The sequence below is a fragment of the Ammospiza nelsoni genome, chromosome 3, assembly GCF_027579445.1.
Source record: "Ammospiza nelsoni isolate bAmmNel1 chromosome 3, bAmmNel1.pri, whole genome shotgun sequence".
Lineage (NCBI taxonomy): Eukaryota > Metazoa > Chordata > Aves > Passeriformes > Passerellidae > Ammospiza > Ammospiza nelsoni.
The window spans coordinates 20,683,993-20,700,718 of NC_080635.1; the positions used below are offsets into that span (position 1 = coordinate 20,683,993).

At 36.7% G+C, this 16,726-nt stretch overlaps 1 protein-coding gene across 1 annotated transcript in view; it reads right to left on the reverse strand.

Moving 5' to 3' along the window:
* Positions 1-7,015: 7,015 nt before the first annotated feature.
* Positions 7,016-16,726, reverse strand: part of SPATA17 (spermatogenesis associated 17) — an 80,260-nt gene continuing 70,549 nt past the window's right edge. Inside the window, exon 8 of the mRNA XM_059469108.1 lies at positions 7,016-7,217. Within this exon, the coding sequence (XP_059325091.1) occupies positions 7,137-7,217 (81 nt within the window). The 3' untranslated portion in view covers positions 7,016-7,136. The remainder of the gene's footprint in view (positions 7,218-16,726) is intronic.

The following is a 16,726-nucleotide window of genomic DNA, read 5'->3' on the forward strand; positions in this document are numbered from 1 at the left end:
TCTCAAATTTCTACTCTCTTTTCCCTTTTAATTTCTTTCCTTTTTCTTTTAATATCATAAATAGGAGCAGCAAACAAGAGGCTCTATTCTGAATAAGACACATAAAGGTTTGTGAAACTGTAGCAATGTCCATCCCTATAACAGACCCCTGCAAAAATGTAATGGGCAGAGAACTGGACAAGCGTGTATGGCTATAAACATATATACAGACATACATGTAACACTAAACCAAACCATAACCCTAGCCCTGACTCCCAGTACATCCCAGGTGCTCTCAGCATGCTCAGTCCCAATCATCCCAGTTGCCCCAGCATGGTTCCAGTTGCCCCCAGTATGATCTCTTTCACTCCCAGTATGTCCCAGTTGCCTCCAGCTCACACCCACCATTCCCAGCTGCTCCCAGTATCCCCCAGTATGGTCCCTGTGTTACAAAAGAGTGTTTGAGCTCATTTAAAGAATCACCAATGAGGGGATGGGTAAAAACCTGATTTAATATTAAGCAACAGCATGACAGAGCTCGTTGGAAAGGTTCGTTCTGCTACTTGTGAGATGGTTTAGGCACTCAGAGGGAAACAAAGCAACAAAGAAATTCCAGTCAGTCAAAACAGAAATAAACGGAGAACTCGGTGTGGGTGTGGGTGTGTTTAGGTGCATGTGACAAAAGGATAAAAAGGACAAGGACAAAAAGGAATACGGCCTAAAGACTTAATGGCACTCAAAAGTACTTAAACTTGACTTATAACTTAAATTTAACAGTTTAGCAAAGAACAACCCTTAACAGCATTTAACTTAATTTATAACTTAAATTTACCTTACCCACAGGCCTAACTTACTTAGATAACTAAGGTACTTGAAAAATAAAAGTAATCATCTGGACTAAGTAGGATTTAGAATTATTCTAAATTTTAGAAAATATATAATAACATACATTGATATATTCTGAGTGGGATTAAGATATAAACTTAGACTAAGGGTTCCATAATGATTATGTTTATGGCACCGTTAAAGGTTTTTTCTGGGGGAAGTCAGAAAGCCCCTTCTGTTCAAAATAAATGTCCAGGTTTTATTTAAGAGCCACACAGACTGCTTCAGAGTACTCCATTTGCTCTGCTGTCCAGAGCAAAAGATTGATGGCAAACCAATTCTCCTCTCATCCACATATGGCAACACTTGGTGGTGGAGGAGATACAGGATATTAAGAGGGAGAGAAATATTGCAAATAGAAATATTTTTAAAAATTGAGCTTTTTACTCCCAATTGATTTTAATTAACTTCTGTAGAACATTTTTTATGCTGTTATTAGCATATAGTAGGAGTATCCTATGATGCAGGGGAAATGGATCCAGTGGGACAATAAAAGCAAAGCTCAAACAAAGAAAGAAAACCATGGGGGTGAATGATCCCTAGCAGGTACACAAGAATCCTACCTATCTGACATGGATTTGAAAAATAAGAAAAATGAAGTTCAGAAATGCTTTCTGAACTAAAGAGAGACCCGTGTCAGCAGCTGTTCGGTCAGCACCAAAACACAGGTGACTACTAGGCATGAGTGAAATTATTACTGCTGCAAAAGCATAAAGTATGAGCAGCCCATTTTATTTTATTTTTTTTACAAGCTGTGCTTATTTTCTCCTTTTATCATTCATTCACTGGCCCAGATTTTGGTAAAAATACCAATGAGAAAAACCAAGAACGATCCTACTTGAGCAAGAGAAACTACATTAAGGGCACATTCAATAGAAATTTAGCTCCTGTTCTGCTTATGTATGAGTGATCCCAGCTTGCTTTCTTTTCTTTCCTTCTTTTTCTTTCTTTCTCTCTCACTCTTTCTTTCTCTCTCTCTATCTCTCTTTCTTACCACTGAGTAGCTCAGACTTTTTAAATCTGAAGAAATGTTAATAGAAGTTGACAGTAGGAAATGATCTGATGGAATCAAGTGAAGCATGTGGATGGGGAATCACCACTGTAGCATCCTACAAACTTTCAATAAGTGAAAAGGGGACTAAACTTGGCCTCACCTTCTTCTCACAACAGTATACAAGATGTATCTCTCTCAAATTTATAATCACTGTCCCTTCATAAAAACTGGGCCATTGTGAGCATGTCCAGACTGCAAGTACCCCTTATTTGTACCATGACATAGAGAATGTAAAAGGTTGGGATTTGAGATTGCTGAGTACTTTCAGCCAAAACAAGAACAACTGTAATTTTCATTAGACAGCAAAAATAAGTTAAGTGTAAGAAACAGGGTTCAGTTTGGGGTAAATCTGATCTAGTTTGTACATGTTTTAGCTGTTAAAATAATATAAACTTGCATTTGAGAATGTGGCCGTGTCACATGTACAATAGCACCAGTAAGTGGATTTTTTTAAAGTAAATGATGTATACATGGAATCTCAACATTTTTCTTGAAGTGGCTGAGTGATTTATCTCAACAGATTTCTGCACTTGGGATTTTCTTTACTCAAAGATGCTCAAAGGAAGCAGTTTAATGCAAACTCTCAATATGTCACATTTTGGCAGTGATTGCTTAATGCAGCAGTGCACAAATGAATTGCTCCACTGCATCCTCTGATCATGAATATGAATCGGAGTACTATAAACTGAACTCAATGTACTGATAAGTGACTGCATCTGATTGTGCCAGCAGCCAGATGATTTTCTCATTAATGAGCTGAACTATTAAAAGATGGAAGAATATGAAGCCAAGCCAGCATTGCCTGAGCCTCTTTGCTGACAATTTTCCAGGCCTACCAGAAAGCTTTGCCAACCAGTGAAGAAAAATTCATCCCAAAAAATGTTTTATGAATGAAGACACATAAAAGCTTCAAGGCTCAAATTCTGTTTCAGATTACCTGGATGTCACTCCCTTGTAGTTGCAGTGTTTCTGTTTTAGTATGGGACAATCCAGATTTTGATATTATGGAATTACACTCCTCCTTTGCTTTTCAGCCTCTGATACTTGTGTATGGCTCATGGCTGCTAGGAAAAGACAGACAACCTCATTCAACTAAGCAGAGCTGCTAAATTCGTTAAACTGAGCGACACAGATTTATGGAAGGCATGTAGCAAACACATCCTCTGCAATAACAATAATATGTTAGAAATGTTTTTAATTTGGATATTTTCAGAGTGTTATTCAATGTCAAGCAGTGATGTATAAAAATCCATTATTGTTTGCAAGCATCACCATGTTGCTTTGCAGTTTAAATATGGCCCCATCTCAGTTGGAAGCACCTTCAACACAAGTCCAGAATGAGGTATGTAAATCACTTGGATCTTTTCTCCTACAGAAATGTGACATGTGGCTAAAAAAAAAAAAAAAAAAAAAAAGAAAAGTAAAGAGCAGGTCTGCAGGCACCACCACTGCTACGGCAAATCTGCCTCTAGAGGGCATTGCAAGCCAAATGTTTTCCCTGACAAGTGTTGAGAACCTCTTGGATCAGCCCAGAAGGCAGTCCTTAAATTGCCTAAATTAAAAGATTTTGCTGTGTTTACAACATCAGCTATGTAGCAGTCAAAAAAACTATTGGGCAGCAACATAGAAGGATCTTCAATCCACTGAGCAATAGAAAATATTTTTGGTAAGAATAGATGTTACATTTTCTAATATACCTGAAGCCTCTCAGGACAAGAGAGGCGGTTAGCCAATTTTTGCACATAACTGTTCCCTTTTAATGACTTTGTTTTCATCCTTGTACGAGTGCTGCCATCCCCACAGTGGCTGAATCCAAAGATCATTCACTGGTCATTAGCAAGGAGGCGCAAAGAGGATTTGAATGGTTAGCACCTGGAATGTAGGCCAGTGCATCTGATACAAACCAAATAACATTATTATTTGACTCTCTCAAGATCTATGATCTGTAAAAATTGCTCAGATATAATTATGTTCCAGGCTTTTTGTATGTAAGACAAAAATATCTAAGTGACACATCATGAGATGGTAGGGAGCTGGTAAGATGGGCTCTTCCCAGTATGGGCTGTTTTCTAAAGGACTTACTGAGCCTCTGCAGACATGCAGTAGGAAAAATCCAAACTTTTTTTTTTCTCCTCTGTACACGTGAACTAAATCAGTTCAAATTACAAAAACTACTTTTCTGCTGCTGGAAACCAAGGAACATTCTTGTCTTGCTGCATGCTGAAGGCAATATTTTGCCATTGCAGAGAACAGCAATCAGGTCCTTTGCTATAGTTTGGCTATGGATGTTAAACTATTCACATTTGTTCAATTACAATCAACTGAAATACATTCAATCCATTCTTGTTTTTCTGAAGACTGATATTTGTCTATTTTCCCTACCATGACAGTGATTCTTTTTGATTTTTAGGTACCACTGTGAGAGTTTTGCTAAATGTCATAGCGAACTACATTCCTAAGAGGCTACAAGTCTTGCAGACTCTTCAAGGTCCAGGAGTCCCTTGCAAATTTTCTGAGTGCTCAGCTCATTTCCTGGTGCCATGCTGTGTGTTAAGATTTTATACAGTGAGAATAGATATTAACATCCCTTAAAAGGCAGAAACGTCTTCTCTGAAACACATAGCATGCTATAAAACAACAGTTTTAACAATAAGAAAAACTTATTGTTAAAATATAAAGTGTTAAAAATATAATAGTTAAATATACTAGAAAAAGCAATTTGATAATTAAAACAGAAGGATAAACTATATCAGGAAGAAAGTTATACAGGAGTAAAGTAAAACCACTTACACAATCAGTATTTTTACTGACAGTTTGTTACACAATGATAGCATAAAAATTCTTCCTGTCTTGTTCATTATATCACTGCAGTGAATAGAAATATAAAAATTTCAGCTTTAATGGGCTTTGGCTGAAACTGCAAGTTTGCCACTTGTAAACATTTTGATTTAAGCAAGACAGCAGAAAAAATGGTCCCTCTAGAATAATTATCAAATGGTTTGTGTAAATACAAATAAATGTTTGATGCACTTAATGAGAAATGAAAGGACTCTGGGATTATACTGTGGCTACACAAAATAGTTTGGATGCTATATATCCATGAATGACCTAAATTCTGTTTGAACTCCAGATATAAAATATTGGATTCCCTGCGAAATGAAACTTGAAAAAGACACCCAAAATCCAAACCTCACTTTGTGGATGTTTATTTGTCAAATAAAGTAAACAGATCTGGTTTTGTGTAAGAACATTTCTGGTTATCTGCTTAGAAACAAAAGTTTTGGGCTTTTTTTCGGCAAGAGGAGGAAAAGTGTGTATGTATCAAACAATTCCCATTGGAAGCATTGGGTTTAATCTCCCTCTGTGCTCTGGCCCCTCAGCCATGAGCACTACCACCCTGCAGAACAGGCTGCATGGGAGGCTCAGCTTTGTCCTGGGGGCAGAGACACTGAAAGGAAGAAAGAGAAAGAAAGATTAATCTGATAAAGGCATTGCCATTTCCAATCGGACTGATGGGAAACTGTGGTATGAAGTTAAAGAGGCAACGCAGGGTGAATTACTGTGATGAGCTACCTTAAAGCTGAAGCAATCAAATAGATAGCTCTCACATATAAAAATTACTGTGCCATCTTTATTCATCAACAGTTTTGCACAAGTGTCTCATGTTCAATCCCTTCCAGGAACAACTAAAGCACTCTGATACATTGCATCAGATTAAATCTTATCTGGGAAACTCAGCCACTGGGGCTGCTGCTTCCCGCTTCCCAGACTTCATTTCTCATAACAGAAATAAACCTTTTAAAGCTTGAGAATAACAAACTCCAAAAAGTAATACCAGTACAGCACAGTGCCTGCTCTTGCAACCTGCTCGAATGGAATTGGAAGGGCTTTTACTCTGGTGTGTGGTAGCAGTAAAACTTTTTCACATAGCCTGACAGGTGAAAACCTAGAGAAAGGAAATTTGTGACTCCTAGTTTATAGAATCAGAGAAAGACTGGGGTTGCAAGGGACCTTTAAGATCATCCAGATCCAATATCCATGCCATGAGCAGGCACACCTTCCAATAGACCAGGTTCAGAAAGTATTCATACAAACACGCATGGAAGTTTTATTCACATTTATAGGGGCCATAAGAATCACATTTTAAAAAATAGTACTAAAAAGTACTAAAATAGTACTAAAAAGCCTACCATTGAGTAACAGATAAACAATCAATATTTGATTAAAATATAGTCAAATGACGTGAAAAGCAAATATGGTATCATAGAAAATTCAGCATAAAATTCCTGTAAAAATCCACTCACATGATTTTAAGAATTAGCTTGTAATTTGATCTTTAGATATCAAAGTGATGCTGAATTCTTTGAGCCTTTTGAAGTGGATGGGCTCTGAGGAAACTCAGTATTTTGCAGGAATGAACAGAGGAAACAAGCATAAGTTTTGTGTTCTCAAATGTGTTCTTCTGACCAAGCATCACACAATTTTGTAGTCACGGCATACAGGACAAGGAGTTAATGCACAGGTACTGATAAAGACCTGTGCATTAACTCCTGTATTAAATGGAAATAGAAAAACTGACCTAGTAATAAGGCATATGTGTTATCAGAACTTTTATTTTTTTAAAACTCAAGTTCTTTCACCCACAGAAATGCTAACAGGATTTAAAATATGTTATCTTCCATTTAATGTCTATCCTGCACTTCTGAAGTCACGGATCAGTCAAGGATACCTAACACTGAAGATGATGAACAACAGTGATGAACCAGATACATTTATTGTTGTGAGGGGAAAAAAAAGAGATAAATTTTACACTTTTTTCCTTTTTTAGTGTTAATCTCATTTACAAATGTGTAATAAATAAATGTGATTCTGAGTATTTCACTTGATGACTCTGATTTTGTATTCTAAATTATTTATACTAAATAAAATACAGTTTTTTTCAGAAATTATTACTTTAAGATAAAACTTTTTTTTAAATTCATTTTTGATAATTCTTGGAAGCCATATTGCCTAAAGTTCAAGCAAAATCAATTAAAACTACTTCAGACACAGTATCCATCACAAAAAGAGTATTTTATGGAATATTTAGTCAACATACAGCTGTATATTTGCTGAAATGCATTTATTGACTACTTTTCATGTGTCTCCAGGACAAATATAATGCTGTATATTTGCTGAAATACATTTATTGACTACTTTCCATGTGTCTCCAGGACAATTACAGTATTTGCCCAGTGCTGGAGTAAGTTTTTCCAAACTTTTCGAAGAGAGCAATTGATGAAAACAGTGTTTCAAAGTCCTAAAAAAAGAGAGAAAAAAATTATGTTAGGCTTCGGTGGGTTTGGCTTTTTTTAAAGATATTTTAGAGTTCTAAATATTGTCTTCTAGTTACATTTCATTATATAGATAGAATGCAAATTATGCAAAATAGTGAATATTAAATATACAGTTTTTACATTATATGAATATTGCCTTAAAGAGGAGCAAAAGAATGGATTTAGTTGAAAGCAAATATGTATTTCAAACTCTCAGCAACTAGAAGAACTGCAGAAATTTCCTGCTCTAGAAATTATATTTGCAAAATATAATGGTATACATGGTATACAAAAGTTTATTCTCTTCCCTGGAAACGAGGCAGGTTAAAGAAAGCACAATAGTCTTGCTATATTTAAACTTTTCTACCCTGGTTAACTTTGAAATAGAGGTATTAAAACAGCTCCGTAGGAAATATTTTCAAAAAATTAATATCTATTAATTAAGCACTAGTTGCAACAAATTGATTAGGAGAAGCAGGGTGATTCCTGAACATGTTTTTTCCCCCAAGGTAAATTTCTTGCTTATTACATTCAATTTTTTAGTGCAAATGTTTGAAAATCTAAATTGAATAAGGGAAACACAAGTGAAGCTGTGCCTTAAGAGTACAACATAAATTCAGCCAACAAACAAGATAGTAAAACAAAGTGTTATAAATCATATTTTGATTTGTCTACTTAGTAAAAAATACTCATGGTAAATGATTAGCAAGTTCATGGTATTTAAGATAAAGGTTTTAAAACCTTCTTAATAAAATTATTTCCTTGAACCTGAAGTACTGAGGATAGTATAACAACAGAAAATACTTGGTTTGCTTTAAAATGGTTTTTACCTTTAGAAAAATGCCACAGCTGAACTCTCAGCATTCTAGGATCTGATTATTCATTTTTAAGGAGTTGTTCTGAATATTTTGTCCTGTTTTCTATTGCCAACATGTAGCTCTGTGAAAGTGGAAGAAATTGAAACATCTTCATGGAATGTCTGAGGCCATGAGTTAAAGAAAGGGAAAAGTTTTATCTTTTCAGCACATTTCCCAATCTGAAAGGTTTCATTTCATCTCTAAAAGAGAATAATTTTTTTTTTTTAAGGACATGAAACAGAATTATCATTCCCTGGACAATTTGGATTTAGCTACTTCACAGAGCACAGTTCAGCTGTATAGAGCACCTCTGACTTCGAGTAAGCTTCATGCAAACACTGACTGGGCCCACCTGCCTTTCATCTGCATTGCACTTTGCCAAACTGAGAACATATAATTTCTTAAATCTCACACTTAAATTTGTTTACTATGATTCCTCCAAATTTCTGCTGCGTAAATCTTAAAATAGCAAGGTAGGCCTACATTCAAAATTAAATAATTAAATAATCCGTGTGGGGTGTGAAAGTGAGTATCCCATTCCTAAAGGATTCACAAGATTTACTTTTTAATGCTTCTCTATGCCTTATACTGGCCAATTTTTTATTCAACAGAAATAGCCTATTTGCATATTTTGATATTAAACTTTTAGAATGGCACAATATTCTAAATTTCAGTGTCTATTCAGCATCACAAGCACCTTCTTACCATAGGAAACTTTGTCCATATAATTATTCTAATAAATATTATAGTATCTCCAATACAACTGCAAATTGTTTCCTTCTAAAGCAAGGCTAGTTATATTCAATTCAGTAAATTAACCAGACTAATTCTGTTCATGGGAAAGGAAAAATCAACAAACCAGCTCTAGCTGCTGAGAAAGCAAGCAGATAATCCAGCAATAATTTAGGATTAAGCAGTAATTCAGAGCAGAACATGGTATCTATTATTTTTAAAACAGAAAGTATCCCATTAATTTACATGCAGAACAGTTACATACAGCTTAACAAATTGTGAACAGTTTAGCAAGTGGTGAGCTTTGGGTGAGACAGGGAAATCAGTGAAACCTGTGCAGCCCCTATCAGGATAAAATCAGGAATGGGAAGGCTGAGCATGGCAGAGATCTTTATTTGCTGGAGCAGACGGCTTTTGCTATTAGGATTCCTGGCCAAACAAAAACAATTGGCTGCCAAAATTAGCTCCTTGGGACGATTTAGGAGCCTTTGAAGTGAACAGTGGTTTTGAGCTGGAACTAAGCCCAGGTCCAGCTTCAAACTCAAATCAAAATGACAAAGAGGAAATTTCTTGTGCCACACGCCCCCTCAGTGTAAGATTACTTTGGTTTGGCAGCTGTACTGTTTATCTTGTTATTTAAAACTATTCCACTAGATACTCACAACTGAGCATTTAAACAACTGGCTCTGATTATGACGACAGCAGTTATGTTCGACCACATTTAGGGAACATTACAGAGTCTGGTGGATAAACAAAAGCATTCTTGTCTTTAGAGTTACATTAATTAAAGAAATTTAGGAAGTATACTAGGTAAAAATTGCATAGCACACATTTAAATTCTAAATATATTTTGGGAAAAAGATCTTGTTTCTATCTTTTCTGTATTTGAAGATAAAGATTTTAATCAGATTTCAACAGAGAAATAAAGTAAGGCCTGAAATCACCACCTGGCCTTGCAAGATCTTCCTCACATCATAAAGGGAAAGGAATTAGAGGCCAGGTTCTTACGTCCATCTAATGGAATGGTGAAATGACCACTGAAAACATGAAGAGAAGCATAGTGATGCACTGCTCATTGATTCTGATGGGAATCATCTTGAATTTAGGCTGTTTGGTACGTAGCATAGAAGTTATGAAGCTATGTAAATAATCCTTTTGAAGAACACAGGTTGTGAATGGAGAAAAACAGGCTTCGTCAAAATTATTTTCACCATCAGTTCCTCTCTGCTGGTAGTTGGAATGAACAGACTTACAAATATGAATTCACACATATTGGTGAGCTCAGTCTATAGTTTTGCTCTTGGGAGCACAGGAGCATAGAGCTGAGCTTTATGGAATTTTTCCACAATGCATTCTTAAATCATGCCATATAACTCTCAGGATCAGAGAGGTGAAATTCTCAACACTGAGAACTACTTTGAAGTTCCCAAACAAAGTTGATGTAACACTTCCTTTTTAAATTTGTCCAGCTTTGATTCTTTTCACTCTAGTAAATTGTAAGTGACTCAAGTTCAGCTGACAGAGCTTCACAAGACCCTTTCAATGTATTATATACTTGAGCTTGTGAGCTCATCAGTTCGAAACAATGGAGTCAGAAAAGGTGGCATAAAGCCACCAAAGATTTGTCTCAATCAGCACTCTGATGTCATAGATTAGACTTGCCAAATGGTTACATAGTCTATATTTGGAATGTTATTAAAGCAAATTCCAAAGACATTTTTCATCTGACTATGCAGACTTACATAAATACAGATCACGTACAAATGCTGGCAAATGAACAAGACCTTGTAGACCTTCAGATTGGTTTGGAGGCCCTTGAAAATGACTTCTGTGATATTCTAGAAACAAATATCTACTAACAGTGTTTCTCTCCAAGCAATTTTGAGAGTACTGTACAATATCCTGTAATATAAAAATGCAGTTAAAAATGAGATAGGAATTATCATTGAGTATCTTCTTGGAAATTTAATGAAGTAGAAAGTAGCTGCCTCAGACAAAAGCAAGAACAGACAAACAGCAGTAGCAGATTGACGCTCAGATTCTAAGGCCAGAGAGCACTCTTATTACCATTTATTCTGAGCTCCTGCACATACACTTCAGGGTAATTTCACTTATCAAATCTCTCAAGTCCATAATAATTATGAAACTGTTAAGTGTGTGATAAACTTGGAAAAATAAGTGTACAATAAACTCATATTATCTGGCTTACAGGATAGTATAGTTTTTCCTTTCTCTGTAATGACAAAACTTGTGTTTGCTGAACAAGTAAAGATTTGGTTGCATGAATTGAGACTAAATTTGTGTTAGGCTGTACAAATATAGAACTCCTTCATGGGTTAGTAGAAGCAACTTGGGCAGAAGTTTCAAATATAAATTGCATAATGACAAGTATTCTCTGAAATGTATAACATTCCATCAACAGCAGATATTCATAGCAGTGATTCCTCTTCTGAGTCAATTGAAAAACACTAAAGGGACAGCGTATAAATGCACTTATCTCAACCATGGCATCATGTGCTGTGTAAAAGGCAAACCAATCCATGAAAAGTTTGCATCTGAGAAAAACTTTTTTGTAGTGCTGGAATTGTATCTGTTGCTCTTATAGAGACATTAGGCCTCTTCTGTTCTGCTCTTTATAGAATACCTATTCTGAAAGTAAATTCTGTTAGGAATTAATGGCAGAAGGAATAACTGAAAAACAGGCACAGTTGCTGGAATAATAATTCTATCTTCGTGCTATTGGGGAGCAAAACCAGGAAACAATACTTTGAAACTAATATCCACAAGTACACAACAAGACCTTATAGGATGGGAAATTCTGTACAAATGTCCCTGCAGCAGGAATGTTCTTAGTGTAGGGTAAGTCATTGAGCAATCCCGCTTTCCCACAAAGTCAGGAGACATCCCATATGCACAGCTCCTTTGAAAACCAGGCAGTACTGCCAAGTGTCACTGCTCAGCTCTTGTCCACAACCCCACCTGCTAAACACTAAGTGGTCATATTTAAGAGTTTCCTATGATCCTAATGCTTGTAATAGTCAAATAAAGTTTTAAATGGAGCTGTCACAGTAAGCCTCCTGATCTGCTAATATCCACAGAGGTCTCTAACAAGGAAGCAAACCAGAAACAGCAAGCTGTTAGACAAGTAAAATGTTGATCCAGCTAACTTTTATTCTCAGCAAATTTATCAATACTGGTTAACAATACTTCCAACTAGTACAGGGCCCTCTGACATGATAAAATGAGTGTAACAACCCATTCTGTCAATACAACACAAATGTCATTTCAAGTACTCAAAACCCACTAAGCTACCCTAAAAAAGATTGATTTATCTGCTCCAGTGTTTCTTTGGAGCAAACTTTTCTCACAACTGAAACCAATTAGTGGGCCTGGCACTTGTAGTGCAAAATGTAGGTCAGCATCAAGTAATAAAAAAGTATTGACTTTTCTCTGTCTGTAAGCAGCATGAAAGGGGTGCCATGGCCTTGTCGTATATGAAAAGAGCTCCATTAATTTCACTTATTTCAACCAGGCCTGTCAAATACTAATGCTTCTATTGCACTTTTCACACAAAGTACATTGACACCAATCCTGGCCCCAGTGTAAAAAGTTTACAATATTTCAGTCAGTGAAAGGGGTACTATAATTTTTAATTCCCTGTTGTACATTTAGTCCCTTTAAGCAGCACTGCTCATAAGACTTACTAAGAGATATGAGCTGGGACATTAATAACAGCTTCACACTACTTCCCATGGGCAACAGAACCTATTTCTTGGGCACAGCTTAAACAGCTAATTAGCCATTAAGTTTAGGACACAGTTGTTTGGCATAACTCTGTTTCTGTGGCTGGTGAGCACAGACTGCCGATTTTACTTTCTGCTGTGAAGAAAAAAACCCAAAATCTAGGAAGAGGTCTTCCATGACTTGATGCCATAAAATTCAAAAGCTAATGTGTTAACCAATTGGGTCAACCATCCCCTTCATACACGAGACAATAACAAACGCCTGGAGCATGCCTTAGGGACTGGATCTCATTGTGTCAGCACAGGGGTATTGACTCCCAGGGAAAATCCTATCAGGGCTCCTGCCCCACAGCTGACAAGTGACCACTGCTGTGATGAAGGGAGTAGAACTGCACCTTTCCCTATTCAGCTGACCAACACCATGCAGAGGAGGAGAAGGAGGAACTAAGCTCTGCCTCCTCCTTCAACTGTCCACTACTGCTACCAGGATGAAAATCTCTACATTTTGCTCTTTCTGGTGGGAACAATAAAGTTTTCATGGAAGCATACATGTGTTTCTCCATATTGTGGATAGACACAGCAAAGGTCAAACTGACTCAAAATGCTATGATCCTGTTTCCCTCTAGTCTCTACAATTTGTCTTCTAACACTGATTTTTCTTTTTTTCAAGTGAAGTTTTATGGTTCTTGTTGACAAGCTTGAGGGCTCTGAGTGTGATGCCTAACTCATTCCCTAATTACCTCCTGCAAATGCAAACATCACCACCAACAATAAAACTCTTTGATTTAAAAAGACTGGGTGACTATGGTAAAAGGCAATTTTCTACTTGCTTTAATGACTTTGTAAGCCTTACCCTTTGAATCAACTTGCTATTAGATCTTAAAATAAAATGATATTGTATAGCTGTCATAAAAGGCAAATTTATAACCTTCTGTGTTACACTTACATCAGGCAAGTTTCTTTCTATTTGTTAGTTTTAGTCTTTTATTGACATTATGATAATGTGTTGTAAAAAAGAATCAGGAAATTATGTTCACAGTAGGAAATTTAACAACACTGTTTTAATATCCTATCTTCCAACCAGAAAGAGAAAACATTAATTGCTATTTAATTTATGTAACAAACATTTCATTATTTTTACCCTTAATTTTTCATGGATATTTATAACTGTCACTGTCTCTTACATGTTTTTATTTTATGAATTAAAAATGAGGAAGCCAAACTCAAACAGTGCTTGCTAGAAATTGTGAAGGATTTCTAATGATGGCTCATGAGTTTGAAAAACCACTGACTTGATAATCACATGGGTTTAAATGCTTTTTTGTGGGATGTGTCAACTATGAGCAGCACAGCCACGTGTGCTCCCTTGGGACAGCCAAACATGGAAATTATGACTCCATTCCTCCCTTTCTGGAGTATTGGAGAAAGGAGTGTTCTGCTGCTCATCTGTGCTCACTGAAGTTTCCTTTCATTGCTCTGCATCTAAATTGTGCTAATTTGTGCTTTGGAGATAGTTGGAGGCAACTGACAATCAAGCTCTAAAACTTCTTGTCCTCATCTGTGCAAGGTAGGAGAGGATGTGTTCTAGGCTTGAGAAGAGCCTATTTTAGCTCCTGCATGGTTAGAAGCAGTTTGGAGAAAGAAACAAAAGTGTATCCCCTTTCATAGCTGCACAAATTAAGCTATGACATGTCAGAAAATAATGATGCTCTTCAAAATGCAATAGTTTAAGCCACTGTACAAGGAAAGCACAACTATTCCTAAACAAGTAAGATATTCTGTGATAGCCATGTTCATTAAGGACTACAAATGTGTCAACCCTTAATGTCCTTTCTCACAAGCAAATTATCTCTGGGATTCAATGAAGTTCTGTGTAAGCAAGGACAAAGGAAAAGAGAGGAAGGACTGGGTCCAGTAAATTATTTTTTCCTGTAAGTATTGCCTCTGTAAAATTAACCTGGGATCTGAAACTAGGCTGTCCTTTTTGTCATGTATAATATAACTAGCAATGAAGATTTGTGGTCCAAATTTGCATTTGTTACATTTATTTAGTACCCTGCAGTCATTGTGGTTGCCCAAGGGGAAGGAAGGGTGGAATTCCCAGCTGTACCCTCTACGTTCATTTATTCCATTTATTAATGATCTGCAAGCCAAGGCACTGTCTGGTCCTTCCTCTCAAACATGGACTAGCTTTACAATGCTTTAGAAAGAAATGCAGTCTCCCTTATAAATAAATGTTCAGTTAATTAATTTCTTTAAGTGTATAAAGCTAACCTACAGAAGAAGAATAAGTCACCTTGATGGACACTTTCCAGGTACTTTGAGACCTGTTCAGAGTCAGTTTCAACATTACAAGTATAGTTTCCTGCACAAAGATACAGTGCATGCTCTACCATACTTTAGGCAATGTTATAAAACAATATCACCCAAATTCTATTCTGAATGTCTGTATATGAACCAAAATTGCCGAAGATAATACTCTATTTTTTCACTATGTAGCCTTTTTTTTACAAGTAAATTAAATTAAGAAACCAATGTGAGTTTCCCTGCAAGCTATTTCATACTTGGATACCCTTGAACTTTACTGAATCTGGCCTAAAAAACAAATGTGCAGTTGAAATAGTTCAGTAAGTATTCAGAATCCCAAGAGGCGTTTATTTGCTATTGTCATGCAAATATCTACCTCTTACAGTGTATTTTAACAAAATATCTCTGAAGAGGGGAGCAGAAGTTCATCTTAATCTATTTAAGATTTATAAATAACATTGTCAAGAACAAAAACACTCTAATAAGAAATATATAGGCCTTTAAAGCAGTTGTTAAATCTGAGGTGGAGCCTAACACACATTCCTGTGTACAAAAAACCCACAGACTTAAAAAGCATCTGATGAAAAAAGTAAAGGACATATTCTTACGACAGTATTTTTAAACCAGCTTCTTGTCCTGTCCATCACACACACTCCACTAGCAACAAGACTTGCATGAGAAACTACTGCACTTAGGGATGAACGTCTTGACTTAGGCCATTTGTAAGCTGCCCCCTTCATTGTCTAATCTGTTCAACTACCACATTCTCTTTTCAGCTGAAAATAAGCCAGTGCCAAGTGTTCAGTGCCAAGTGTTCACTGCCAAGAAAAACTCAGAACCACTTTTAACCTGCTAGACTAAAGCCAGAAAATATTTAACCTGCCAAGATCAAGTTGCAACTATACATAACTTGACAAAATCGTGCCACCAGGAGTTAAGGAGGAAAAATTCTGAGTTGAAATCCTCAAATGAAAGTATTTTGTATCTTATTTGGCTTCTGATATGTGACAAAACCAGTACTTCAGCTAGACTTAATCTGGTTTCCCATGGTTCTGGATGACACTTTCTAACCTGATTATTTTCTGTGATTAAATTACTAGATATGCAGATCAAAGGAGAACAGTGGATGTCTGGCTGAGCTTTAACAAGGCTTTCAACACAATGTCTCAGTGAATCCTTTTAACCAAGCTGGTAAATTATAGTCTAGATGTGCAGACTAATAGATGTAATTGCTGCCTGGAGTCTCAGATTCAAAGGGTAGCAATAAATGGCTTCTCCTGAACTGGACCTGGGTACCAACATATTTCCTCAGGTGCTGTCTTGGGGCCTATCTTAATATCTCCCTCAGAGACCTGGAGGTGGACATGGAATGCACTCTCCTCAGGTTCCTGGATCACACCAACGTAATGGCTGCCATGGAGACACTGGAGGGCTGTCACTCAGAGCGATGCAGACAGGCTGGAGGAATGGCCTGACAGAACCCTACAAAACACAGGATGGACAAATTCACCTGGCACAGACTCATCCTGGAGGAAAGCAGGCTGGAGGCTCACACCCTGGGCAGCAGCTCTGCAGAAAAGGAGCTGCTGGTCCTTGTGGGCGAATGGCTAAACATGAGTCAGCAGTGTGCCCTAGCACTGATGAAAGCTAAAGAGAAAACCAGCTTTTCTCCTCCAGAAATACAAGCTACCTTCAGAAGAGATAGAAATTATCAAACATGAATATTTCCTCATTTTGCAGGAAGCTTACTTTGCAGATGGGCTAACACTAGAGAAACTACTCATCTCCCATCCAGTGTTTACACATGCTCTCATTAATCAATAAAATGGGAACAAAAGCTTTTAGACTAATAGC